The following is a 27,119-nucleotide window of genomic DNA, read 5'->3' on the forward strand; positions in this document are numbered from 1 at the left end:
ATGGTGCTTTATCTGTATTAGTGTTGTGTATGTGCATGGTGTGTGTGTGTATGTTTGCCTTGCATTAGGTATGTTTAGATATGTAAGTGAGTAGTGAGTATGGTGTTCGTTTGTTAGCCCATGTGATCATGTGTTAATGAACTGGATACATCAGGTAATGCTCTAAAACATTTGCTTGAGAAATGGCTGATACCACTTCAACTCTTTCAATAACTTGCTTTTCCTCCTTTTTTCCTACTCTCTGCTCCACCGTTCCTTTTCTCTCCCCTCCTCTCTCTCTCTCTCTCTCATCCTTTCCTCCTCTCTGCTTTTGCCTGGCTACTCTGTTCTGCTCCTGTAAAGAGCCAGCCCGAGCTGATCCGGCCTCACGGCCCCAGGCTTGATTTAGAGCGCTGGTACCAGGACTTAATGTCCGCTGGGGAGCCCAGCCAGCCGTGTCCTCCCCCGCTCCCGGCTAAGTCGCACTCCGGCCGCCGGCCCATGCAGGTAAACACGCCGTGGAAACAAACACGCAGCTTTTCTTCACACCGCTTCTCGCTCAACTGCTTTGTTTGTTTGTTTGTTTGTTTTTTTCTTTTGCTCTGTCCACGTGTCCTGGACGTATTACTTTTTTTAGTTTATTTGATAAGCGAGGAGGCCATTTTGGTTGTCCCCGCTGAAATATCCTGCGGTCAGTGGGCTGCAGAGGTTTGACGTGGATGAATGAGGAAGATGTCTCTCGGTTGGGATGTGTCCAGAAAGGACTGGACTGATGGTCGTTCCCTTCACAGGTGTACCGCGGCAAGATTGACGGAGAGGGGGGGGGGCAGATGACCCTTACGCGGGGGAACACCAACGGGACGGCCACTCCGCCTCAGTCCGGCGCTGCCCTGCCGGGCAGGGAGACACCAACAAAGGTGAAGCACTCCATCATCATGAATGTCCAGTCCAGTCCATGACTGTCCAGATTGTTTTTTTTTCTTTGATGCCACTCCCTGTGCTCCACGGCGCCCCCCTGTGGCTGCGGGATGTGCATTTGTCATGATTTGACCTCTCCGGTCTCCTCTCTGGCTTCCTGCAGATGCTCGGCCATTCCTCCAGCCTCTCCAAGGAGCTGTCGGAGCTGTCCCTCACCCATCTGGACCTGGAGACCAAGAGACAGCTGGCCATGCAAAGCAGAGGTGATTCTTTACAGAGACGTTGACCGCTCCAAGAGACTCGTGTGTCTCGTTGCTTCATTATGACTACAGAGAGAGACTGTGATGAGAGTTAATTGCTGGGTCTCCATTTAGCTCATTTGCATATTCTATACCCATTCATGAAAATTCAGCTGAAGAAAATGTGCATCTGCGCGTGTTTCTATCTACTGTGCTCCGCAAATTAAAAATGGACATTCTCTTAATTAAGGGAAAAGTTCTGATCAGCTGTGGGATCAAAACATAAGGTCATCAGGGCAACGTTTACAGTAGCATGTAGGTGGAAATGCAACAAATGCGAACATATGTGAATAAACTGTATCCATCAACTTTAATCGCATTATAATTTATGCAAATCGAGAGCTAATCCACCCCCCCAGCAAATGGAATTTGTATGCACATTAGAAGATTAAATGCAAATTTCAAGTGTCAGGATTTCTTATTTGAATGGTCAAAATGTGTATTTAAATGTTGAATGGAAACCCGGCTAATGATGAGAATCAACATGCAAACAGGATTTTTTAAGCAAATAAATATTTTAGTGTAGTTAGTACATTTACTATAGATTCCAGATACTGTTCACTCACTCAAATACTGTAGTCAGGTATCTGTGGTAATCTGGATGTATTGAATACATTTCTAACATTCATCTCTCTCTCTCTCTCTCTTTCTCTCTCTCTCTCTTTCTCTCTGTCTATGTCTCTCTCTCTGTGGTCACAGGCCAGTCGTTGGATGAACAGAGGGGTCGTCCGGGGGAGCTGAAGCAGAGATCTGCAGTGGATCTGCAGAACCACTGGGGGGCGCTGCAGGGCTCCCAATCGCAGCTCAACATGTCGTTCCCCTCGTTTGGCAACAGCGGCGGCCCTGCCATGGTGCACCACTCCATCCTCCACCACCAGGCCCCGCCTCCCGGCGGAGAGCAGGCTTTTGACACCCTCAGCCTGGAGAGCTCCGACAGCGTGGAAACCAGCGTCTCCACGGGCAACAACTCTGCCTGTTCCCCGGAGAGGTGAGAGGAGACAGAGAAACTTTGAGACAGTTTCCATGGGAACATTCCGCTCTGCCCTGTTCCCCTGACAACGGGTCATCCTTGCTTGATCCTCCCCTTAAATTTTTTTCTTCCCGCTCTTTTTTTTTTCTTTTGTCTTTTTCCTCGTGACAGCAGGCAACCCTGCCTGTTACCATGACAACTTCTACAAGCCAAAGACAAAAAGCTCACCTGTTCAAAGTTGTATTCTGCCCAGATGCACAACATGCCCTATTGCCACATTATATATTCCACACCCACCATGTCACTAGAGGTGCTCTGACAGTCATCAAGATAGGAGAGAGATAGAGAGGGAGAGGGAGAGGAGAGAGAGAGAGAGAGAGAGAGAGAGAGAGAGAGAGAGAGAGAGAGAGAGAGAGAGAGAGATAGGGAGGGAGAGACACCTCTTGTTTTAAAGGCCAAGCGACTGTGGTGGTTGTACTGTGTGGTTCACATGATATCCCCTCTCCGCCGCATGTCAAACCTGACTACTGTGCACTCACAGCACAGGGCCAGTGCAGTGTGTGTGACTGAGTGAGTGTGTGTGTGTGTGAGTGAGAGAGATCCAGATTAAATGAATGAGTGTGTGTGTGTGTGTGTGTGTGTGTGTGTGTGTGTGTGACTGAGTGAGTGTGTGTTTGTGTGTGTGTGTGTGTGTGTGTGTGTGAGTGAGTGAGAGAGAGCCAGATTAAATGAGGGAGTGTGTGTGTGTGTGAGTTTAATTTGCGCGTTGTTCCTGTGCAGTGGCATCGGCATGGCGGGCCTGAGGCTGGAGGAGATGGAGAAGATGCTGAAGGAGGCGCAGCAGGAGAAGGCCAGACTGGTGGAGAGCAGAGTACGTAACCACACACACCACACACACACCATACACACACACACACACACGCACACACGCACACACGCACACACGCACACACGCACACACACACACACACACACACACACACACACACACACACACACACACGGCCCGATCCCCCTACAAGGATTAAGCCTAGGCTTGGACTAAAAGACAGCTTCAATGGAAATCTCCATTGAAAAAAAGCATCTAGTGTGAGACAAGGCGTAATCCATGTATGGGAAACGTCTTCAACATATTTTAGTCTTGATTTATATGTTATGAATGTTCATGGCGTGTCTGCCATGGAGGAATCTGTAATTAACTTTCATGGCTGTTTCCGCATTTTAATGTACTGTATAATCTAATCTGTGGTGCGAGTGTGAGTGTCAGTGTGTCCTTCTTCTGTGTTATATCCTTGAGGGCATTATTTCCTCTTAGACTCTTTGAACCTGAGGAACTTCATGTGAATCTGCCATGAACAGAGCTGTCACTCTGCTCAGCTGTCACGCTTCCTAAGCCTGTCGCTCATTCACACGCATATGGGCTTCCATAGTGGCCTCTATATAGGGTCTTCTTTCACCTTCAAGTGACAGAATCAAGTAACAGAATCTCTATAGGCACATTATGTGGCCATCTCACAAAGAATATTTCACCATAACACGTCACTTAAAATATCTTAACTTGGTTTAGGTGTCTATAAGGTGACAGGATTTCTATAACAACAACACATTTGAACTCATTAACTCATAAGTAGCCACTTCACAATCTCTGCTTGCCTTGCACTGTATGTATGAAATCAAAGAGCAAAGATTTGTTTGTGGATGAACCCAATTAGCCCAGCGTGTGTGTTTAGCTGATGCTCCGCTGACTTGCCACTGGTGTGTGGCCTCCTCCTCTCTGTCTCTCAGGAGAGGGAGGCGCAGGCTCGGCGCCAGATGCTGGAGGAGGAGCGCAGGAGGCGCGAGGAGGTGGAGAGGAGGCTGCAGGAGGAGACGGCGCACAGGCAGCGTCTGGTCGAGGAGGAGGTGAAGCTGAGGGAGAAACACTGCTCTCAGGTCAGTGGGTTAAAGAGGAGCGGCTCGTCTCGTCTCGGTTTCTCCCCCTGTGGACACGTGCACGTGTGCGTGCGTGCGTGCGTCCCAGAGTCTTAAATGAGAAATACAGAAGTCTGTGTGTGTGTTTTTGTTGTTACTCTTTTTTTTTTTTTTTTTTTTTTTTCATTTTCAACTTTTGGTCTGGGTCTGTCTTTGCTTGTGAAGTCGTAGTCGTTACCCTTTCACATGTTTTGCTGATAGTAAGTGTTACGAATTCATGTTCAGAAGCGAAAAACTAGAAATGGGAAAGGAACAAAAAGTCAGCGTCAAGGTTTGAGTCGACCGATGATATCGTGCCCTATCACAACTTAGCACCTTTTATTGTGTCGGAAGCCTCTTTTCTTCAAATTTGGTTCTGCTGCTCTTAGATTGCCCAACATTTGTTACGCACAGCGAGTAAATGCATGACGCCCTCGAGGTGAAAGAAATGAAATGCTGAATAGAAAAACACAAAAACAAAGATGGAAAAAGAATTGGCTGGGAGAGAGATGTGAGAGGGAGTCATTTGGAAGGATGGCGGGAGTGAGGGAATGCGGGAAGGAAAAAAAGGGGGGAAAAAAAGAACTTGAAAGATGAAAGAAAAGCGTCCAGCGAGGCAGCCTACGAGGAGATAAAAAAACAGGAGGACACTGCTGTTTGCCCATCAGAAACCTCATTTGAATTATCCACACTGAAGAATATATTTTTAATATTTCCCCAGTAGGTCTTAAAAAATTAAAGAGTCGAGGCAGCGGTGAAAAACATATATTCTGAGCTTTTATGGACAGAACAGAGCCAAATATGGTCTGTTTTTGCACCAGTGCTTACCAGATACTGTACATGAAACAGAAACATACATTTCTTAACTACTGATATACTAAAACTTGTTTCATCACAAGTTGTAAAGAAGGAGCAAAGGTTAACATATACAGAATGATATAGGAATTAATTTGATCTCAATTGGTATAATGTAGGAAACAAGTATTTTGTTTTTCTAATGACATTTATCAACAAATTTTGTCTTTCCAGGCTCGTCCGATGACCCGGTATCTGCCAATCAGGAAGGAGGAGTTTGACCTCCGCTCCCATGTGGAGTCGTCTGGCCACTGCGTGGACACCTGTCCCTATGTCATCGTGAGCGAAAAGATGTGCAAGGGGCATCTCGTCAAAATGGGCGGCAAGATCAAGTCCTGGAAGAAGCGCTGGTTTGTCTTCGATCGGCTGAAGAGAACCTTCTCCTATTACATAGGTGAGAAAAGCAAAAGCATTTGGCTGTTAGTCATAGCCTCGCACAGTAGGCGTCTTGAATTTGTTATTTGTTTTTGTTGTCATCATTTGTTGTTGATAATTTGATTTTCCACCGGCAACATGACAGCATCCATCTATCCATCAAGTCATACAATTTCCCGTTTTTCTAATTCAAAAAAATTGATGTGATAATGATAAAATTATTGAAATTGATGATGATGATTACATTTTGTCATTTGGTCACTTTAACAAATTACTTTACCCTTCTTTTCTTAGTGGTTATTCCTTTATTTTGTTGTAGGATTTACCAGAGACTGAATCTCACTTGATTGTCCAATACCATCTGTAAATAAGCTGCTCTTGAGAAGGGCTATTTAGATGTGAGAATCCTATGACCCCTTTCTTTAGCGAGACAAGACATAAAAAAAAGGAGGGGGGGGGGGGGGCGGGCGTGTGATTCGCCCTCTCATTCCTTTCACTTGCTTTCTTTCTCACTCTTTGCTTCAGAGTGTAGCCTTTTCACCCTCTCACTCCCCATGTTAGTAGTGATGATGATGATGAAACAAACTGCAATACTTTCTCCAACACGGAATTTATAAGGGGGGTGGGAGTTTTTACCCCTGGCTCAGTCGTGACTACCACAACCAGGCTCACAACTCCTCTCTGAAAAAAAAACCCAAAACAAAAAAAACCAAAACAAGAGCCCAATAAACAACAACACCCATCCCATTACTAAGCAAATTTAGATAATGAACAAAGACAGGATTGTAAAAACAAATGGAGAGGCCTCGGAAAGACGAGGGGATGCGGCACGTGCACTGAGACATTTTGCCCCAGGCACAGTGTTTATAGTGAACCACCATTGGTGGAGTTAATGAATTTGAACAGATGAGCATTTTGCTTTGCGTTAAAGCAAGGCTAATGGAATGAAGGATATCAACAGAGCCGCGGTTTATGGTGTGATTTCAGAGCCTTCAGTGCTGATATAAAAGTTATTTCCCCTGAGTTCCACGTAACTAATCCTTTATTAGACATTTATACACAAGTGAGCCATAATTATATTTTATGGTGATAATGTTTTCCTAATTGCATATTTTTTTAATTGAATTGCTTTTAATGTAAACATACAAAAACACTTAATCTTAACGTTAATATGCACATAATTGACTCTATATGTTCATGTTATCCATCAACAGACAAGCATGAGACCAAGTTGAAGGGAGTCATCTACTTCCAGGCAATCGAGGAAGTTTACTACGACCATCTTCGCAGTGCTACCAAGGTACAACATATGCGTCTCCTGATGAAGCGATTAAACTTAACAACCACGTCGACTTATTTAGCTGACTGTGTTAACATCTGTAAAAATGGACAGACTGAAATTGTTTATAAAAAATGACTTTCATCCCCTCCATGTGTTTCTCTCTCTTACTCCTGTTCCCTTAGAGCCCGAATCCTTCCCTGACGTTCTGCGTCAAGACTCACGACCGCCTCTACTTCATGGTGGCTCCCTCGGCCGAGGCCATGCGCATTTGGATGGACGTCATAGTGACCGGGGCCGAGGGCTACACGCAGTTTATGACCTGATCGAGCTGAGTGCCCACCGGAGGGTCGCTTAAGTGAAGAGCGAGCGCGAGAGAGAAAGAGAGAGAAAGAGAGAGAGAGTGGTTGGGGTCTGGTCTGGCACCGCGGGGGCAGCACCGAAGGGGGCGAGGGGAGTCTCCGCTGCTCCCTCAGTCTGGCGCTCACACTCCCACCCTGCCTCAGCTGGTGTGGAAACGTGGGCACGGGCGCCAACACACGCCACCAGCTGCTAAGACAAAAACAAAAAAACTGCTAAGAGCTCAAAGAGATGCTCACTTTGTACTCGTCTAAAAGGAAATGACATTTTGTTTTTTCCCCCCCATCACAAAAAAAGGATCATCGGGGAGATTCCTTTGTGTACTTACTGACTTGTATGATTTTTTGTGCGTTAAAAACGTGTAGTCTGCATCTCCTGGAGTCTGTTTTGTTGGTTGCATTTTACATGAATGAATGAAGGAATGAATGAATGAATGAATGAATGAATGAATGAATGAATGAATGGTGCTTGGCTGCTGTCAGGGTGGCTGTCCCTTCCGCCATGCCACTGCGCAGCGGTCAGTTGAAGCAGTCTCCACATGTCCACTCACTCCGTTTCACAGGGAGGCTGAGTGGCGAATACTGAGGTAACCGTTCCCCTCGTGAATTCCTATTCACCTACATGTATATGCCAGTTCATTTTTATAAGTTCTACACCAGCATTTTCACTTTACTGCCTTGGGATCTTTAAAGGGAGATTTTTATGTACAGATATTTCTGAGTATTTGCTGTAAATATGGCCAATGAAACTTTTCCAAAGGTCTAAGATTGAGAAAAAAAGCTTTTCTTGCATTTTTATTTTATTTTATTTTAATAACGGCAAACTTAGCTTGTAGACACCTTTTATATATATCTAGGTTTACAGGACATCCATAGGTTTATTATGAGTTCTAACCACTGTTGTGACATGAACTGAAAGACAGCCGGGACATGGCCTGTCCATGCTTAAGAGAGTATATTATGTCAACAAACTGCCCATTAGGTTAGCATGTATAGAGATATGGAAAAGAGTAGATTTCATATTATGCTGCTCAGTTTTAAAAGAAAACATGATGAAGATTTATTTAAATCTATTATTAGATTGCTTTTGATATAACAAAGAGACAAATAAGCTTTTATCATAATGTCATATACATTTCATATTTATGTATGTACTCTGGTCCATCTCAAATTAAAATCTTTTATTTGCTTTTGTACATCTGAATGTAATGGTTTTATACTAGGGAAATACTTAAAATATTGTGATTCTTTAATATTACATTGTGGGTACACTATACGACTGTATACTTTAGGACCCTTCACAAATATAGAGATGGCATTGACGATCCATAATCTGCCGCACTAATCTGTCATATCCATTAGCCACATACTATACCATATACGGAACAAAAATAGACTGATGACAAGATGCTGAGCACTACTGTGGTGATGACACGTGCCTTTATTTTACTTTTTTATTATTTGGGCTTACGCTGTTTGCAAACAGGCCGAACACCAGTACTCCTGTGAGAAATACTGAGTTTTTTTTTTTTTTACATTTCCATTGTTTGCAACATCTCCTCTTAATTCAGTACATTTAAGAACTAAATATGGACTTCTGCAGTTACTAACCACATACATGTCTGTTACTTTTCACTGAACAGATTATTATCGACATATAAACCTCTGGGCCAAATAAAGAGTGTCATGAAAAGAGTCACCTGCATCTGTTTATTTAAATACTTTTCAGCTCTTCTTTCATACTTGAATGGTGAGAAGTGTTTAAAATGTGCGAAAGAGCCAAGAATCATAAATGAACCCTCTCTGGTGCTTAAATATCCATTAAGTGCACTTAGGTGGCAGGCAAACCTATTTCCTCGGTACAGGTTTCATGAGTGACATGGATGCTCCCTTAGTCTGTCATACCGAGTCTCATTAATGTCATAAAAACATGTTGGGCATGCTTCTTGATAAAGACATCTCCACGCATATAGACACAGACACTCGCACGTAATGTGAATGTAGCCTACCTATTTTGCTCCCCCTCTCTAGTTGGAAATGTACCTGTGCTGCACATTAGTAGTCAGACATAGCTATTCACATACTTAGACGTGATGTTTTGACAGCTTTATATAATATTTATGATCATAAAAGGGGAATATTTACCCCCAGCCGCGTAAATAATTCTGCTGTTGCTCTTATCTCCAAGTTTAAAGGTGAAGCAGAGTGAGGGTAATGACTTCCTATCAAGACGACGCTAATGGTGCTCTCTGTGCCGTGTGACGGGGATGATAAACAGAAAACAGTCCGCTTTGACATTTAAGTCAGCCAAGCACCTCAGCAGAGAAAGTTAAATATGAATTTAAGATTGACACTTAGGTGTTCAATTATTAAGATAGACGGCTTTAGATATCCTTTCGATTTTTTATGGCTGCTGCAACTGACAAAAGTGCTCAGCAGTGGTGGAACGCATACAAGTGAGGCACCTGTTAAAACCATTCCGTTGTCTCCGTGTAGTCTACATTTTCACACCAACAGACCTCATTACACCAAACATAACGTTATTGTTGGCATGATACAGGCAAAAATTAACTTTACAAAGTCTTACATAGCTTTAGTAGTCGATGCGGGTCCCATTCCCAAAAATAACTGCAGTCCCACGCGTCTCCAGAAGATGACAGCCTTTGCCAAAATAGTAGTCATACTTCTCACAATGCAATTCATTTGTTTACATGGAATTCCCAATGCCAGTAGTATGATTCGGAAACTTTTTGTATGTTATAATTACGAATATTGGGCTACTTAAAACAGTGTGAGCGATTTGTGAGACGCACAGCCAAGCGACGGCATTATATACCATTTGGTAATTTAAAAACTTATAAACTCAGAATTATATTCTTAATTTCCATTATATTATACCCACCAGTTCTTCAAATTGACTCTCCTTGGATTTACAGCATTGAACCCACTGATACCGTTGACTGTTAGGACCACAAATGGCCAAAGTCAAAGTCTTCGAGGACGCACGATCCTAACTCCTCCACGTGTATAGTAGGCTAGGCTATATTCTGGTGACATGCGTAAACACATAGCCTATACGGTCTTCTGTGATGCCTCATTTCCCCAACATCATTCTCAAAGCTTGTCTTGCCAAATCTATGTTTGGAATGCAAGAAGGCCACTGTAAACACTCCGGAATCTCAAAGGATGCGCAGCACAAATGGGTTCACTCAAAGAAAACCAAATAGCTTTAAATGTGCTGTGTTCCTCTAGAGACCTGTAAAATCACTCACTATTCTGCATGCAAAGATTCACCAGGCTATTATGCAGTTTTAGATTAACATGGACAATTGATGGACAATTCCATGCTTATAATAAACAACATTAGTCTGTATGCTTGGGCAAGGCAACAAGGCCTACCGGTATGTGTAGGCCGAACCGACAAATAAGCTTTTTAAAGAAGGAAAAAATCCCTGAAGTAGCCTAATAAAGTAGGCTATCCTAATAAAGTCTCACTCGAATAGGCTGCGTTAATGTCTTAGTGTTATGTACAAGCAAGTAAGGAAGTTGGAAACAACAATGAATTCCAAGAGAGATGGTGATGAAATGGTGATGTAACTGTAACTAATGTAGGCTACCATACATGAACTTGGCATGCTGTTCCTGCCCCCCCACCCCCATCTATGTCTGTCTTTCTCCCTTTCGAGCATACACACACATGTGCGCGCGCCGGCAGAGACAAGAAACTCCCTGTTGGACTCGCAGATCAGAAACACACAGATACACGCAGACAACCTCACTACATCCAGAGAAGACAGTGAACATAATGAAGAAGGCTATGTGCACCAACCAAGGCATGAAAGATAAGACATCTCAGTAACATTTGGTAATTGTATCATGTCCATTAAGTAGTCTACGCAAGAGCAAGACAGTAATGAAAGAAGTGAAATCCAATGTTAAATATATTACAACCAACAGGTGCTTAATTAACGGTTATAATACACAGAGTGCAGGTTCCTCGAGGAACGATGAATATGGCAGCTGAAATAAATTGTCGTCATATCTCAGAATGATATTATTAAAGTCAAATTTAAGAGATGTTACAAGGGGACCATGTTCAGGCACCATATGTGCCGTGCTGGTTTTCTCTCACGCTCTTTACAAACAGGGCGCCCCCATGGACCAATTAACGCAGAGCGAGTAGGGATAGTCAGCGCTTTCCTGGGAGAGATTCCGGACTTCAACAACCATTATTATCGCACCCCAGTCTCCGTTACGATCGCGGTCATGAAGATTGCATCAGGTCGCACTTCTGCAGTTCTTCGCTCGAACCGTCACATGAGTTGTATTACAGTAGCCTATCACATAGTAACTTCTGAAACGCTTTGATCCTCAAAGCAAAAGTAGGTGGAAACAGAAGTTCATCTCATAGAGCTATAATGTAAATAATCCAATTTCCTTTGGGATATACACTCCAACCGGTGTAAATGCATAATCCATCAAAGCAGTTACTCTTACAGTAGAGGGATACGGGCCTGTTGTTGATCGTAGACTATAGACTGCCTAATTTGTGCAAGAGTTAAATTTGTGAGTATAGAAGTGAAAGAAAAACACTTCAAATACAATGACAGGATATACTCCCTGAGGATATGATCACAAAACCGAACGCTTGACAAGATGATATTAGGTATAACTGGCTATGCGAGTTTTATTTCCATAAATCCTCGTGACTGGATGCTTACAGCCTACTGAGGAAATCACCAGGCTGTATGAGCAACTTGATGGAGAGATACTGACAAGGTGGTGGGCTGGGTTAGGCTACTGAAACACGGAGTTATGAATTAAGGTTATTTATTCATATTTCAAACTAACAATTGATATAAAACAAAATAGCTTCAGTGGAAACCCATTCCATCTACGTGGGCAAACATGGACCAGAGTGTGTGGTAGTGAAAGAGCAAGCATCGCAAATCCCATGGCAACAGCAACCAGAAAACATGTCTAAAATAGGGGGCAGTGTTCGCTATTACTATAGCAACAGGGAGACAGCTCCTTCAATCAGCTTTAGGATTTGCTGAAAGCGGAAAAACAAAGCGTGGTCCTTTGCATAACAGTTGATAACAGAAATTATTGCGCGAAGGATAAGCACATATATAGTCTGATCTTGGTGATACTATCCTTTAATAAGCCGTATCCTTGCTCCTTTACAGATACTAGGTTACTATTTTGCTGCCATCATGCTGTAAAGCAAACAAAGCAAGCTTTCACTCTGATCCTCGCTTTAGCCCAGGCTACTGAGATGATAAGAAAAGCTTTGATGAGGAGGTCACAATCTACTAAACTATTCTGTCTAGACATTCCATCGCCGCGCACACATGCACACTGTTGAATGAATGACGCTGAAAATTGTCTCAAAAGTTAACTGCTTTTGCGTGATCTTCTACAATATTCTGCAGGTGTATTTCAATTACGAGTTTTAGATTGGTCTTATCAACAGAAATGTATTTAGATTAGTCTTACAAATAGGCAGGATACTCAAACATGCCATGTTTAAAGAATATGACAGTTTGGTACAGTTTGGTCCATAATAATAAATAGGCTATTGATGTGTATATTAACCCACAGTCTGACATAACGCATTAATTCAATCTGATTACGAAGTAACGTGAACACTTTCGCTTAGCCTATAACACAATGACATTGTCACACGATACAGCTGACAAGCAGGCGTTGCAGAAAATCTTCTGCCTTTGCGTTTTTACTCCCGGGATGTTTACGTGGAACATGTGCACGGAGAGCGGTAAACTAAAAACTCGGTTTGGTGCAACGTCTATCACCACATAGCCAATGGGAAGATCAGACAGTCTTTGTCCGGCCAATTACGGCGCGACAGGTTCAGGCGATCCAACGAATCTGCTTCTTGCTTAGAGCGCTGATGCAACTGAACTGCAATAGCGGCCATGTATCTCATAGGGTGCAAAAAGTGTTCCTCCTCGGTATTTGATATGAAATAGTCCCCCGAAACAATAACAGAGCATGCTTTTGTTATCTAGGGGACTCGATATATAGGAGCAATCAGACGTTTTCACCCCTAATATTTCTCACATCGCCCAGAAACCACGCGCCCTCGCTCTTCCATTCACGCATGGACAGTTCTCATTCATCAACAATCCCCTCTGTTGTGATAGCTGCTGGCCACCCTTGACTTTCTTGAGTTTGTTTTTGTAGTTCAGGGTCTTGATAGGTTACAATTCGTGTTAGGTGCCGTGACCCTTGTTGAGGGCATCTGACAATTACATTGTGGGCGGAGGAATCTAAGGTATAATGGTGACCGCGTGACGCAGCTGGTTGCTAGGTGTGGATGACCTGATGCTTTCGCTCAATTAGTCGCTTCTCAGTCATCAACTTCATCACAACAAAGCAACAGCTCTGCCGCACTTCTGTCCTGCACACTCCGAAGGAGCAATGGCTTTTTAATTTCAAAGACTTGTCGACTCTCAGGGACCAACGTGCTTTGCTTTTGCAACGCACTCAAAACTTACATTTCAGCCAGAATGGAGTAAGTGAAAACTTGATACTACTTTACAAGCACTACTTGACGTTGAACTTTCTTTGTCTCTCTTGCTGGGTCTTTGTGTTTAATGGATGGTCTTGTTTGGTTAGTATTTGTATCTGTTCATACACTGTGCATGTTTATGCAGTGTATAAAGTCAGACTTTAGCCTACATTCAAAGTTTTAGATACAATGTGTGCAACTGTTGCTTGCGCGGAGGCAGTATTTAGCCAAAGCTGTCATTGGTGTACCCTCTTCTTTGTTGTGTAGCAGGCTTCGTATAACTAGTACTTACAGCTGTTAATTAGCTCAACAGTTTATTATGCAGTGTAGTGTCATGTATGACCATCAGGTCATATTCAGAACAGCTAACGACCATACACCAAAGTGTGGAAACCACTCCTAGTGTCGTGCGTAATACTGCGGACATTCTAAAACATGGTTTTACGAAGAGAGCATTGTTTACCCACAGCCCATAGTCCGTATGACAGCTACTGAATTGCATGTTTTGATGGGTTGAGTACACTACCTGAGTATCTTTAATCGTCAAACTGTTACTGGAATTGAAATATAAGCTTGTGTTCCATGTGATGAATTAATGTAGCCCAGTAGGGCGACACTGCATAGTCTACTCAAGATCGTGAACAATGGACCTGGGTCATTCCAAAAGTACTGCCAACTGTTGTGCATTACGTCATTGGCAGAAGCTAAACCACGTGTGTGCCTAGCATCTCGAGATCATCTGCTTATGCACTTGCCTTATGCTTTGGGCGCTTAATCTATTATCCGCGGGATTCAATTATGTGGGTCTTCTGGCCACCCCTTCTGTCAAATTTGGAATAGTGTTACAAGTAGTGGGACAATTTTGTTTTCATTCTGAGCCAGAGTGTATCCAGTTGCAGCGCTTGTAACCAGGTTTAGTTCGTCTGAAGGCAGCAACTTTCTCTTTTCCTGTGGTTGTACATCACAGTGTGTAAACACAGCAGACAAGCTGTAGTGCAGACATACAGTTAACTCATTGGAGGGGTGTCACTGTGCACCACAGATCTCGGCAGATAGAATCCTATTTTATCTTAGTATCATATTTTTAATCTCGCATTCAGGAAATTTAATTGAACTCTAATAAGGATTTTTTTTTTTTTAAATCGTCTACATACGCGCGCTCTCTTGTGGAGTCAGATGTTTTGTTGTGCCTGTTTTCACGCGCGAGGCTGGACTTAACAAACAGCTGGTAAACCCTGCCTTGGGCTTACACCCAGCAGCTCACATAGGGAGTTCTACTGAGTTTCCTAACTGGGCACTAGAGATTTTCTGAGAGGAACATTGGAGGTTGGTAAATTGGTCCCATGGTGATTGCAATACTGTGTTGAATGAAAATGAGATGTCTGATCACTTTTTGGCAACTGGGATTAGGCTATTAAGCTTGTGAGTTTTTTTTTTTTTTTTAATGGCTGGCTAGTGTATTTGTAAGTGCTCTGGTTAGTCTCTAATTAAAACAAATCATCTGAAATAATTTGTCAATTAATTTAAACTTGTTGTTTTAAACCTGTTGAGTCTATTGTTCTGGAAAAAAAAGGTCTTTCTTTTTTCCCCTTGTTGCTTGGTTATTTTTTTTTATTATTTGGTTGATTATAAGCAAGAGTGAAAACATGATCAGATCTGACTGTGATATGGTTCTATTGGAGCTGATGAAGTTTTACACCTGCTGTTTTTCCCCCTCCAGGTTTCATAATGCTCACCCAGCCCTTTTTTCTGTGGCTCATCACTCGAACTTCACAAACTCGAATCGTGCCCTCGGACCACTAAACTGTAAGGCAAACGGACAAGATGATGGCAGTGTCGACACCTATTTGGAAGGCTTTACTCGCCTGCCCGGCAGAACCCCTCGCTCTCTCTCACCCACAGGCTAACCACAGCCAATCGGAGGGACGTAGGGGGGAGGGGCCTGCGGAGAGCCAGCACTTAATTGGTGAGTTGCAGTGAATACAGTTTTTTATTTTTCTCAGTTTCAGGTGGGCACCGCACTGCAGCACATTCGTTCTCCTTGAACAGTGAGTAAAATACTGATCGATCTCGTCTTAGAGCATTCTTTCGAACGACTTTTGAATGTTGTTTCGCTTGATTATGCGCTTTAATCTTATAAGCACTGTGGTATTTTTTTTTTTTGTATTTGTTTGTGTTCTTCTTCTTCTTCTTAAAAAAAAACATAAATGCGCAACTAATGAAACGCTTCAGAAAATACTTTAATGTGTTATTACAAATACTATGCTTGAATGCCTCCTTGAGAATTAATGATCTTCTCTCTTGCAATAGGTGATGGTCTCACTGACTGGATGACGGAAGAAGTGGATTTCTCCTCTTACCTCCCAACCCCTCACTCCTCACCCTCCCCAAATGCCTCCCTTCCCCCCTCACCCCTCCAACATGACATCCAGGTGCCCTCGGATTTGGAGGTCATGACCTCTCTGCTGCAAGAAGAGCTCGCTCAACTAGAGGATTACTTCCTGTCCGACCCACTTCCTGAGAAAGCCTCGAAACTGGGCAAGTGTGACAAGGGTCCGACACCAGTGGGCCCCCCATCATACTACCAGTTGCCCTATGCGTCATACGCCACCTCAAACCAACCGGAATCCAGCCCTCTTCTTGTTACCCTAGCAACTGGGGAACTCGACCTGCTGAGCTTCTGCGGCAGCCCAATAGGCCGATCCAAGATCCCGAGACACGCCCCGTACAGTTGCAGCCGCCCCAACAACAACAACAACAATGGCTGCGGCCGAAAGCGAGTTTCCGACGGGCTGAGGGTGGGCGAGGGCTACGAGAATAGCATCTGGAATTCCAAAGGAAATAGCTCAGGTAACCCAGCGGTGGCACTTAGTGGCAGTAGTTACAGCTGTGTCGAAGATGAGAGGGTGGTGGGCAAAGGGTACTGCTTGGGCAGTGCGGTCGAGATCAGAAGGTGTGCCATTTTACCAAAGGAAGAGAAAAATTGTCGTTATTCAGAGGAAACCATGGGTGGAGGCAAACTTATTGGCAATGGGTATAGCTTCAATGGGCCTCTTGAAGGCCCGCATAAGAAAGAAGAAATGTTGATGTATGGCGTAAGGGAAGTTACCATTAATGGTATAGGCGTAAGCAATGAAGTAGCAATGATGAGTGAAAGCAAAGGCAGTGGTGAAGTTGCAAAGGCCAACAACAACCCTTGGAAGTCAGAGTCCAGTGATGGATGCTTCCTCCAGGGCTCAACCCAAATGGAGGCCTACCACAGCTTCCTAGGTGCTATGAGTGAACCACTGAAAGCAGAAGGCATGCCGATGGGGCATCGCCAACATAGCGAATTCCACTGTGGCTTTTTAGAGGGACAGGGGTCCGAGTGTTTGGTTGGGGACAGGCAGGGGTCCGACATGGGATCGCCGGGCCCAAGTATGGTTTGTGGGCTGACGGAGGACTCGTGCTCTCTGAAGTCTGAACTAGACGACCTACCCATGGAGGGGCATCACGGAGAACGCAGGCAGAAGAAGCGGGACCAGAACAAGACAGCTGCCCATAGGTATGATACCAGCTGAAGTAATGTGCATTTTAATGTATGGTTGTAATCCATATTGTTGAGATGTATACACACAGACTGAATGTTTTTTTTTTTTTTTTTTTTTTTTAAATGCAGCAGATTAAATTACATGTTATATTCTCCTGTGTTATTAACTCAACAATGTAAGCATTATACTTTACAGCTTATGTTAGTTACGAGCCATTTTGAAAGTTCCTATTCATTATCGTTTTGTCTTATTTAATTTTTGAATAAAATAAAAATTAACAACATTTATTTGAATATGTTTTTAAACCCTGAAGATACCGCCAGAGGAAGCGAGCAGAGCTGGACTGTCTGGAGGACCAGCTGCACGGCCTGGAAGGAAAGAACCGGGAACTCCGTGACAAGGCAGAGTCGGTGGAGCGTGAGATCCAGTATGTCAAAGATCTGCTGATCGAGGTGTACAAGGCCCGCAGCCAGCGCCTTAAACAGGAGGCCAGCGCTTGAACCCCCTGCACCAAACCCCTGACGCCAAGCGCCCCGTTAACCGAAGCCCCTGCAAGTAGATCCGAGAGCGGCATAACAGGGAATACGATTTGAGTTAGAATGTTTTCAAGAGCGTTGAATGTTTTTTTTTTTAAGAAAAGGGATAGGGGTTTTGCACGTTATTAGTGTTTGTTATTTTTATTTTTAATTTTGTTGTTACAAACTGACAAATTCCACCAGCTGCAGCACAAATTCCCCATATATACGAGCTCCGCTTGAACTCCAACTAAGTCAGCACTGTGATCCTGTCATGTCTTAGGTGACAATCAGCTTTCCGCATCCATAGGTATCCTCTCTCCAAGACTACCAATTAAAGCGGGTCATTGTTTTATATATATATATATGATCAATTTTAATTTAGTCTTAAGAATAGCACATGTACTTTGGTTAGCCGAGGTGATAAAAAACACCTGCTGTTTTTGTTTTTAATGTTTGATTGAATAGTAGCCATGTTATGGCTATCTTCTTCACTGAGCTATAAAGAGGATGTGCACTAAGCAAGAAAGGAAGTTCTTGTCCATGATACATGTTCCAAAATTGTATTCCCTCAGGAAAATGAGCTAAACGAAGTTTTATTCCCTAAGTAAGTTCTGCAGCTCAGGTTTATATTACATGTCCAAAGTTCTGGAGGTATGTCAGTTTGTAACTTGTGTGTGCTACAATCTCTATGTGTGTTGGTCATTTTTTTTCCTCTCCTCTGCATGGCAAAGACTTCATGGCTTCTCATGTATTTTTTGTTTTCTTGTTCCTGACAGACTGTATAGCACACCGCCAGTGCACAAGTTCAGAGTGCTAAGTCCCTCATTTCCAGCAAGGAACATGCCAGTGTCTCACTCCTTGCCCAGTCATTTCATGTAACAGTGATGTGAATGGGTATTTTAATTCACAAACTACTGCTTGGCCCAATGTCACTGCTGTATTTGCGAGAACAATCAGGGTTTGTGATTTTATAAGGCTCGAATGCTCTGATTTCTATCTTTGAATTGTTTCTTGAGTGAGAGAAAATAAGACATTTATAGTTATACAGCTTTTTATATTTTTCACTAGAGTGTTTGTTGTAGCATTTGATGTCCATACATACAGCATAGGATGCCGTGTCTCTGCTTTTAGCAATATTTCATCAACATTTCAATCAATGTTATGGTTTTGAAAACTGATTATTTTCAAGTCAGGTAAATGAGTTAAATAGTTGAACAGAATAAGTGGGTATGAGGACCCAAATGCCTGAACTACTGAAATGTGAATCTTTATTTATGAGTTGTTTATTATTTTGGTTCATGCACCTTAAATGATATAGCAATAGAGGCCAATGTTTCCTTTCCATGATTTTTATTTCTTCTATACAGATTATTGATGGCAGATATTTTACAGTTTGGCGATATACAATCATGTTTATGAAATATAGCTAACAGTGCAATGTGATTTCTGTCATTTTTGTGGTTTAGATGTGTGTTTCAATTATGGGGCTACACGCAGTTGAGCTTACACTATTTTGATATTTTACACCAGCTGAAATACCAACAGTAGCCATTTTGTAGGAGACATGTCGATGTGTCATCATATTTGCTTTGTGCTTCATGTCATTCCTCTTACCCAAATAAAGTGATTTGTGACCGCAGTAATACATTTTGAAGTGAAATATTTCGGAGATTTGGCTGTATGGATAGATTATAATTCTTGGCACGGTAGCAAAATTCAGCTTTAAAAGCAGGATTTGCGTTCTGATACTTTGTTTTCTTTATTGAGTCACGAATTACAATTAAACGGAGATTACCAGTGCAGAGAGGAAAATCGCATTTCAAACAAGAGGTCTGCATTAGCATAAAGCGCAAGGGCTATTTGTCCTGTGCAAATATTTGCTTAGAAAAATGTCTCCAAGAGAAGAGCCATGCGTGTCACCTTTTGGATAACCCTTAAAATCGATTAGGGTATCTGATGGATATGTTAGTAAGGCCAGTTGAACAGTCCTTACATGACACTTGGGCAAAACACGTGGTTAGGCTTTTCTATCTTGTGGCAGGAAATGTGAGCTTTGAACTCCGGGTGATATTTTGTTTTCACAATTACGAAAAAAAATGCACCGGTGGCCCCGGTGCTGGAGGATATCGGTGCCAGAGAGGCATCAAACAGAATGCGCGCATGTGTTGGCTAAAATAGACTGAAAGGCATCGAAAGACTCACAAGGGTAAAATGATTATTTATAGCACAGTAAGTGTGCGTGTGGGAAAGAGAGAGGCGTGTGTGTGTGTGTGTGTGTGTGTGTGTGTGTGTGTGTGTGGAGTGGGGTGTCTTGGTCTCAAATGAAATATATTTCGGTCACCAAGTTGTATTCATTTCATTCACCACCACAGAAACAGCATGCTGACCTCTCCACGCACTGAGATTCTAGGCTTCCCATCCACTCACAAGGCTGATATGCTTCCCGTGTTGAAATAAACGAAGAATGTTTCACGTTTATATACATATCACAGAAAGCTATTTCTATTAACATAAAATAGTAAAACAATAATCGGCTATTTACCGCATTCACTGAAGTCTATGGTATAGCCAGTAACTGACAAAAAAATACAGGGAAATTACGTGATCAAATTGTGGTGACGACCTCAGAAACACTTTATTTCAATGACTGAGACGATAACTCGGTCTATTAGGTAGGCAGAGTACCAAGATGCGATAATGAATTCATTCTCAATTATTTCTCTGTGCTGATCGGCCTCTCTGAGCCGCACACATTCTGTGCGGCAATATGGGCCCGTGTGGATAAAACTAATCTATTTCATATTTCGAAACAAGACCATCCAGGCCTTAACACGAGACACACATTTGCCTGTATATATTTTTAATAAAGACAAATCAAATAAATACGGTATGCAGATAGAAAACATCGCGATATGTACTCGCCATTACGCATTTTAAAGGAAATAATTGCACACAATAATTCACAATATTGACAACCCCGATTGACAGTGCCAATGGCCGTGTCAGGATATCACAATTAATGAAATTGACGGAGAAAAATAATTGGTCGATGAAAAACAGGTCAATTGTTCCGTTGAACATTTGAAATAATATGAAAAAATATCAGTCATTCATATTTGTGTAGACTCCAATTAAGAACAAATAGCGCTATGCTTTGCAAAAAAAAGAAGATCATCCTGTGTGACAATTCACCTTTTGAGGGGAAAAAATGATAAAAATCGGATATGTAAATGTATTTGTCTTCACTTCAGTCATATTTTGAAAGGGTCAAATTTAGAATAAGACTATTCAAGCTTGAATCAAACCAACACCTGAGAGTATTTTAACCGGAATTTAAAATATTACATGCCAACACACGCTTTCTTTTTTTCTTAATTTTCTGGATATAAAGAGTGTTACAAACTTACTCTTTTCAACTTCAAACGTGTGAGCTGTTGTGGATAAACTACTATTCACACACTATACAAATATGAAATATATGCGACATGCAATTGTTTTGGCGCGCTTCATGCATTTGGGAAAACTTTGGCTGATCTTCTGTGACATCGTGGTGTAAATGCGCTCTAAAACTGTTTTAATGGCCGACAGGTAAACCACACGTTAACTCAAATGAGTCATGCTATTTCTGCGGAGATAACTGGACCTGCTACCTAATCCCGGCCGCTTGGCACAAACAGATACGCGGCTGTCCAAACTGAATCACCAGATGTCATGTTTTGGCGCAAACGTTTTCTCTCATGATGTCTTCAAATCAGCTTGTTTTTCATTCACTCAGCCCCTAAAGCCATGTTTTGACAAGCATAGAATTGGGCCATTAGCATAAAAATAACAACTATCTTTTCTCTGATTTAGCATTTTTTAATTACTCTACGTTGTGATCCATTGGCAAACATGAATTTAGGATAATACGTCTCTAGGAAAAGGTGACATTTTGATGATCGAATAATAACCCCTTGAAACGATCAGATGGCAATAATCAGACATTTTACTGCATTTCATTTCGAATCTATTGCTCTAACTTTAGCTTTTAGCTCTACATTCATAGGTGTGCAACTTCGTTGCAGCTACACACATAGGCCTATACTGACAAACCGGCGTTCTTTATCAAGGTGAAGTAAAATAGATTCCTATCAGAAAATGCTCACGTAACATTATAAGTATGCATCATTATGTGTGAAATTTGCATAATTTGTTACCATTTTCAACATGCAGTCAGTGATCATGATCATCTAGTGGCGGGACAGTCTGAGGCCGTGTGGCATAGGATGTTGCAGGCATGCAGGGATTTCACAGCCTTGTGGAAGATTGAGAGCGAAGGAGGGAGAGAGAGAGAGAGAGAGAGAGGGAGAGAGGGGTAGGCAAGTGTTCAGCACATGATAATCAAAGAAAGGCAACCATACAAGCATAAACATATAGTCACGCTATTAACAACTCCGATGCCAGGCAAAGTTGTAGGCAACCATTTCATCATGTGGCACAAACCCTGGGCCTTACATTCTTTTCAGATCTCTAACTGAATTGCATGGGGCTTTATGCAGTCCCTTAATTATTTCAGGACACATAATCCAGAAGAGCAGTGGGGCGTCCTTCAATGTAAATCACTGCAATCCAATAATTGGCCCCGGCATACACTACACTACACAACCATCTCTGGCATACACTACTAGAGCAAAGCATCATAGCATGCCCCATATGCTGATGGGGTTACATGTGCATTACATCCAAAACAACTTCATTCCATGAGATTGCTAGCGTGCTAGCGACCGTGCTGATTGCCTGAGTTGTGGAAGATTTTTGTTCCCACTAATGTCTAGGACAGCTGGTGTTGCGGCCCTCTTGTTTTCTCAAGCCCATTTGGTAAGCCCTATTACGCCGAGTCCCAATATCCCCAAATTTAATATGTTTTGCTCGAGCTGAGAAACATTGTTGTTGTGATCAGAACGTAAATCAGGCCATTTTGCCCCCCAAAGCCACGGACGGGCCTCTAATACCCCAGGAAAACAAACTAATGTCAAACTTGGCTCTGTGTCGAAAGGAACATTTCAAACTGCACTGTCCTCAATCCTCCAGTGTATCATTACATATGTAAATGTTTACATGAAATGATAATCCCGGATAGATATGGCATGACAAACAACATAATCCATGCAATAAACAGTAGGAGAAATGTATGGCACTTTTTTTGTATGCATTTATTTTTATTTTTGTGAAGCTGGTTAGTGTTGTCTACTGTTCTTAGCAAGCAAGAGCACGTGTAGGTTTTTGTGTCTGTCGTATGTAGAGTATCTCGCACTGAGTGGGACTAGGGTGTGGCACTTCGTGCTGTACGCTAGGCATGGCGCTGGGACTGTTTCTAGGGTCTGTTTCCACTGACGTGGATTAATTCTGCTTCAGAGAGTGTCTCTGAATGCAGGCGTCTGGTGATTAATGAGCTGGCATTGAATTCAAACGGAGCTCCCGCCGAGTTGTCCTGAATTTAATGACTCCCTGACACAAGCAGAAATGCTGGAGCGCCATTAATGTAATCAACGTATGCCGGGGCTTTTGGTGTTTCCGCACACTCGGCAAGATGCGTCTCGTGCTGTGAAAATATGTTTTCAGTGACAGAGAGAGATATGGGGGTTGATGTTGATGATGGGGTGACACAGACTCTGGGTGCTCAGCCACGACATGTGAAATTAATTGGGCTCAACACCACTCTCATCTTAATTTAAGCACATGAAAGGTTTGCGGTATGTTTTATTCTTTTTTTATTCCAACTCAGAAACCAAACAATAGATTTCATCTTTACACTGTCTGTCACTGTTGGTGGGCCTTGACTCAACATAATTACTAAATAATCAGGAGAGAAAAAGCATCCCATCTATCATTGGAACGACATCTCAGATTAAACTGTTTCATTCCATTTGCTACAGGTGACTAAAGACACATTGCAAGGGAATGTTTATAGTACATGCCAATAGTTTAACAATAAGATCTAACACAAACATTTGGGGAAAAGTGTGCTTTGTGTGCTGGTGTAAGAGATTGTATGTGCCTCATTATCAGATTCACTATGTTGACCAGACTGTTGAGAACACCGATGTATCATTTCGGTGGCTCAGCATTCTTAGGTCTGTGTGAACACTCCCAGTTCTATTCAGCTTGTTGGACAGTTGTGCTTTATGAGACACTGTGTGTCATGTACCGACACTCTGTCCAGCTGACCCCCTCACCTGCTGCTGCTGCTGCTGCTGTGCGTCCTGCTGTTGGAACAGGCCCAGGGCTGCGGCGGCCGCCCGCTGCACGGCATGCTGGGAGTCGGCCTGGGTGGCGTGCAGGAGCAGTCGCCGGGCGTCGGCGTCCCGCAGCGCGCTCCTCGCCCCGCGGAGCCTGGCGGCGTTGCCTAGCGCCGAGCAGCTGTGCTGCCGCGTCAGGGCGTCCGGGTCGCGGAGCAGCGACGCCAGAGGTGCCACCGCGCCCAGCGCCGCCTCCGTCCATCCCTCCCTCCATCCCTCCGTCCACCCCTCCGCCCCGTCCCGTCCCCACCCTGCGCTCGTGACAGTGCCCGCGCTGCCCCGTCTGTCCCCTCCCCCCCTCCCTCTGACCACAGAGCCGCCGCCGCCGCCGCTCGAGCCTCCTGCTCTGTCCAGTGTCTTCTCGTGGGACTGACCTGACGTCCCTTCCCCGGGCACCGCCAGCGCGATCAGCCCCAGCCACGTGCCCACCGCCCGGCACGCCCGCTTCCTCACCGACGGAGACGGGTCGCGCAAGCAATCCACCAGGTCCTCCAGCAGGACGGCCGGCACGGTCAGACCCAGGCCACGGGCGTCGTCCCCTTCCGAGGCGGGCCGCCCCGCCAGAGGGTCCAGGTTGCCCAGCAGGCTGCAGGCGGCGGCCCGGACGCTGTCCTCCGGGTGGGCCAGGGCGCAGCGCAGCGCTGAGGGCTCCAGGGGCACCAGGAGCAGCGAGGCACGGAGGGAGCTGCGCGCCACCTGCGACAGCAGGGAGACCAGCTCGGCCGCGCAGCCCGACAGAGACACGTCCTCCAGGAGCAGCGACAGGAGAGCGCTGGCCGTCCGCACCCGAGCGGCCTCCGCGGGCTGGTCTCCCGCCCCCGTGGCGTTCGCTGTGTGGGTCTTCCCTGTGGGGTGATCTACGGTTCTGGACTGGTTTAAACCAACGCTGACCTGGGTCTGGGTCCGCTTAACTTGGGCTCTGTGCTCACCGAGTAGGTTTGAGCTCTCTAAACTGTCCGTAATCTCCTCTACGTGGACACTGTGCTGGTCAAGGCTGTCTTTGATGGACGCACCGTCTCCTCCCCACATTTGCTCTGCCCTCCCCGTGGCCTGCTGTGTCCGGTCTTTCGGCGGGTGTTGACCGCCGTTTCCCCTCGTCCTGCTGTCCGTCGACCGCTCCTTGCCGCTCTCCGTGGAAAGCGGGTCGTGTGTGAAACGGTCCCCTCCGCTCCCTGGCCGCCGAGACCGGTCCTGGCTCGGCTCGGTCCTCGTCGGTGTCGGTCCGGCGTCCCCGGGCGGGGCGAAGAAGCCTCGGTCCCAGGCCGCGGCGGTGAAGCTGGGCACGGCGCGCTGAGGGTCGCACAGCGCCAGACGGCACAGCAAGGTGAGGGGCAGCTCCAGCCGGGAGGAGGGGGGCAAGGACTGGATAACCTAGCCAGGGCGAACAGACAACAACGAGACAGAGACTAATAAGTGACCGCTCCCTACTTCACTCACAAAAGCCATGTGGGCAGAGGAATCACCGTTTATAAAGCAACATTTCTCTTAGTGGGCCTATAGGATGGATAGGATAGGATTAATAGGATGCAGCAATGCATTCAGCACAAAATATGTTACAGGGAAAAAAATGCAGAGGGGTGTTAATACGTGCTGTACCTGCACAAGACCCTTGACGACACTGGCGCTGTGATAGCACTGGAGGATCTGTGCCATCTTCTCGGGAGACAACTCGAGGGCAAAGGGGAAGCAGAGCAGGTGGCAGCTCATCACAGGGAGGCTGTTGGCGCCGGCGTTGTCGCCCGCGTCGCCCCAGAACCCGCCGCCTCTGCTGCCAGTCCGCTCGCCGCTGTTGACGTAAGAGAGGAAGCACAAAGGCGTATAATCTCACGCCAACGCATCTGTAACAACCCATGCCATGAATGCAATAACAACACGCCGGTTGCTGTGTCTACATGTGTGTTGCTGCTGCTGCTGTTGCTGCTGCGGCGGCTGCTGCTTGTTGTGATGTTTTGTGAAAATGCGTTAAAGGACAGATGTCAACGGACCGGCGAGCGTCCAGCAGATGGCTGAGGGTGGACACGCAGGCGGTCGAGCTGTCGGAGAGCAGGGGGACACAGCTGTACGGCTCATGGCTGAAGGCGACCGTGGCCAGAGACAGGAGATCACGCAGTCCTAGCAGGGATGAAGGGGGCAGCAGATTACACCGAGGAATGAACAAGCGTACAGACAAATATCGGGTCATCTAACAAGTCATTTCAGAAAAAAAGAAAGAAAGAAAGAAAGAATAAAAAAAAGGAAGAATCTGTACCATTGTGCGACACCAAGTTCGTCTTGGTTGTTTTTTCCAGTGAGGTTCCCACTTTTACCCATAGATGGCACCAAACATCAGAGTCCAACAGGGCAGACAAAGAGTCTGCTTCACCCTGTTCCAGGTAACACACGTAAGCAAATTAACAAATGTTTCAGACAGAGTCGTATGTATCCCTTTATCAAATCAGATGAAAATGATAAAATAATCACACAGAAACGTGTGTTAAATGACCTCTGAGACGGTATAGAGCAACAGCGAGAGCAGGCCGTCACAGATGCCCCAGTGGGGGGGTGGGGGGTGGTAGAACTGTTGACAGAGAACACATTTTTGCATCCATCAGGAACACAGTATGCCATGTTCAGAGACGGTTTATAAAGTAACTAGACAATCTTTGGCGTGATCTAAAGGACAGAGTTCTATAATGTTTATATTTGTACATAAATTATTAAATACACCAATTATATATTATGTTAAATTCAATCAATGTCTTTTCCTATAGAGGATTGAGACATACTGTACCTCCTCAGGGTCTGTCATCAAATGTTTCAACATGACCATCAGCCTGTCCATCCCAACCTCCACATGCACACCACGGTGTGTGAAAAGGGTCAAAACTGAGGCTGATAGAGGCTGCAACACACACACACACACACACACACACACACACACACACACACAAACACAAACAAGTGGGCTCAGACATGCAGTGCAGAGCGCCTGGGCTCATTTTAACATGCCGCAGGGGTGCAGGCCGTGCTAGCTGCTCATCTAGCCGCCTCATGAATATTGATAGAAACATCTGCTCTGGGAGCGGCTGTCAGAAGGGTGCTAACACACATACCACCAGAGGGTGTGGGCCGGGACGCAGCAACACAGGGAGGAACAGCTTGGAGAGATCTTCCAGTCTGTTCAAGGGAACACGTCATTGTGATCAGTTTTATCCTATCGTATACAGTAAAAATTAGTATTTAAACTAGTGTGTGCTTGTACGGGGATTTGCATGTTGTATGCTGTATATTATGG

General features: G+C 44.4%; 3 protein-coding genes across 3 annotated transcripts in view; 2 read left to right on the top strand and 1 right to left on the bottom strand.

The window, feature by feature from the left end:
• The window catches only part of phldb1a (pleckstrin homology-like domain, family B, member 1a), a 34,590-nt gene extending 27,234 nt beyond the window's left edge, over window positions 1–7,356 (top strand). The window contains exons 16-24 of the mRNA XM_062536294.1: window positions 343–486; window positions 771–896; window positions 1,061–1,160; window positions 1,896–2,184; window positions 2,947–3,037; window positions 3,952–4,098; window positions 5,146–5,365; window positions 6,561–6,646; window positions 6,811–7,356. Coding sequence (XP_062392278.1) covers window positions 343–486; window positions 771–896; window positions 1,061–1,160; window positions 1,896–2,184; window positions 2,947–3,037; window positions 3,952–4,098; window positions 5,146–5,365; window positions 6,561–6,646; window positions 6,811–6,951 — 1,344 coding nt within the window. The 3' untranslated portion in view covers window positions 6,952–7,356. The remainder of the gene's footprint in view (window positions 1–342; window positions 487–770; window positions 897–1,060; window positions 1,161–1,895; window positions 2,185–2,946; window positions 3,038–3,951; window positions 4,099–5,145; window positions 5,366–6,560; window positions 6,647–6,810) is intronic.
• The window catches only part of stk36 (serine/threonine kinase 36 (fused homolog, Drosophila)), a 28,050-nt gene continuing 6,148 nt past the window's right edge, over window positions 5,218–27,119 (bottom strand). Inside the window, exons 13-22 of the mRNA XM_062535834.1 lie at window positions 26,938–27,001; window positions 26,616–26,726; window positions 26,328–26,402; window positions 26,094–26,208; window positions 25,831–25,957; window positions 25,442–25,631; window positions 24,158–25,216; window positions 23,783–24,073; window positions 21,764–21,861; window positions 5,218–5,354 (exon numbers count right to left, since the gene is read on the bottom strand). Of these exons, the coding sequence (XP_062391818.1) occupies window positions 21,793–21,861; window positions 23,783–24,073; window positions 24,158–25,216; window positions 25,442–25,631; window positions 25,831–25,957; window positions 26,094–26,208; window positions 26,328–26,402; window positions 26,616–26,726; window positions 26,938–27,001 (2,101 nt within the window). The 3' untranslated portion in view covers window positions 5,218–5,354; window positions 21,764–21,792. The remainder of the gene's footprint in view (window positions 5,355–21,763; window positions 21,862–23,782; window positions 24,074–24,157; window positions 25,217–25,441; window positions 25,632–25,830; window positions 25,958–26,093; window positions 26,209–26,327; window positions 26,403–26,615; window positions 26,727–26,937; window positions 27,002–27,119) is intronic.
• On the top strand, window positions 13,236–19,200 carry atf5a (activating transcription factor 5a). The gene is made up of 4 exons (XM_062536293.1): window positions 13,236–13,522; window positions 15,240–15,485; window positions 15,830–17,063; window positions 17,363–19,200. The coding sequence occupies exons 2-4, from the start codon at window positions 15,344–15,346 to the stop codon at window positions 17,547–17,549; spliced, it is 1,563 nt and encodes a 520-aa protein (XP_062392277.1). The 5' UTR covers window positions 13,236–13,522; window positions 15,240–15,343; the 3' UTR covers window positions 17,550–19,200.

Source organism: Sardina pilchardus, chromosome 5, assembly GCF_963854185.1.
Source record: "Sardina pilchardus chromosome 5, fSarPil1.1, whole genome shotgun sequence".
Lineage (NCBI taxonomy): Eukaryota > Metazoa > Chordata > Actinopteri > Clupeiformes > Clupeidae > Sardina > Sardina pilchardus.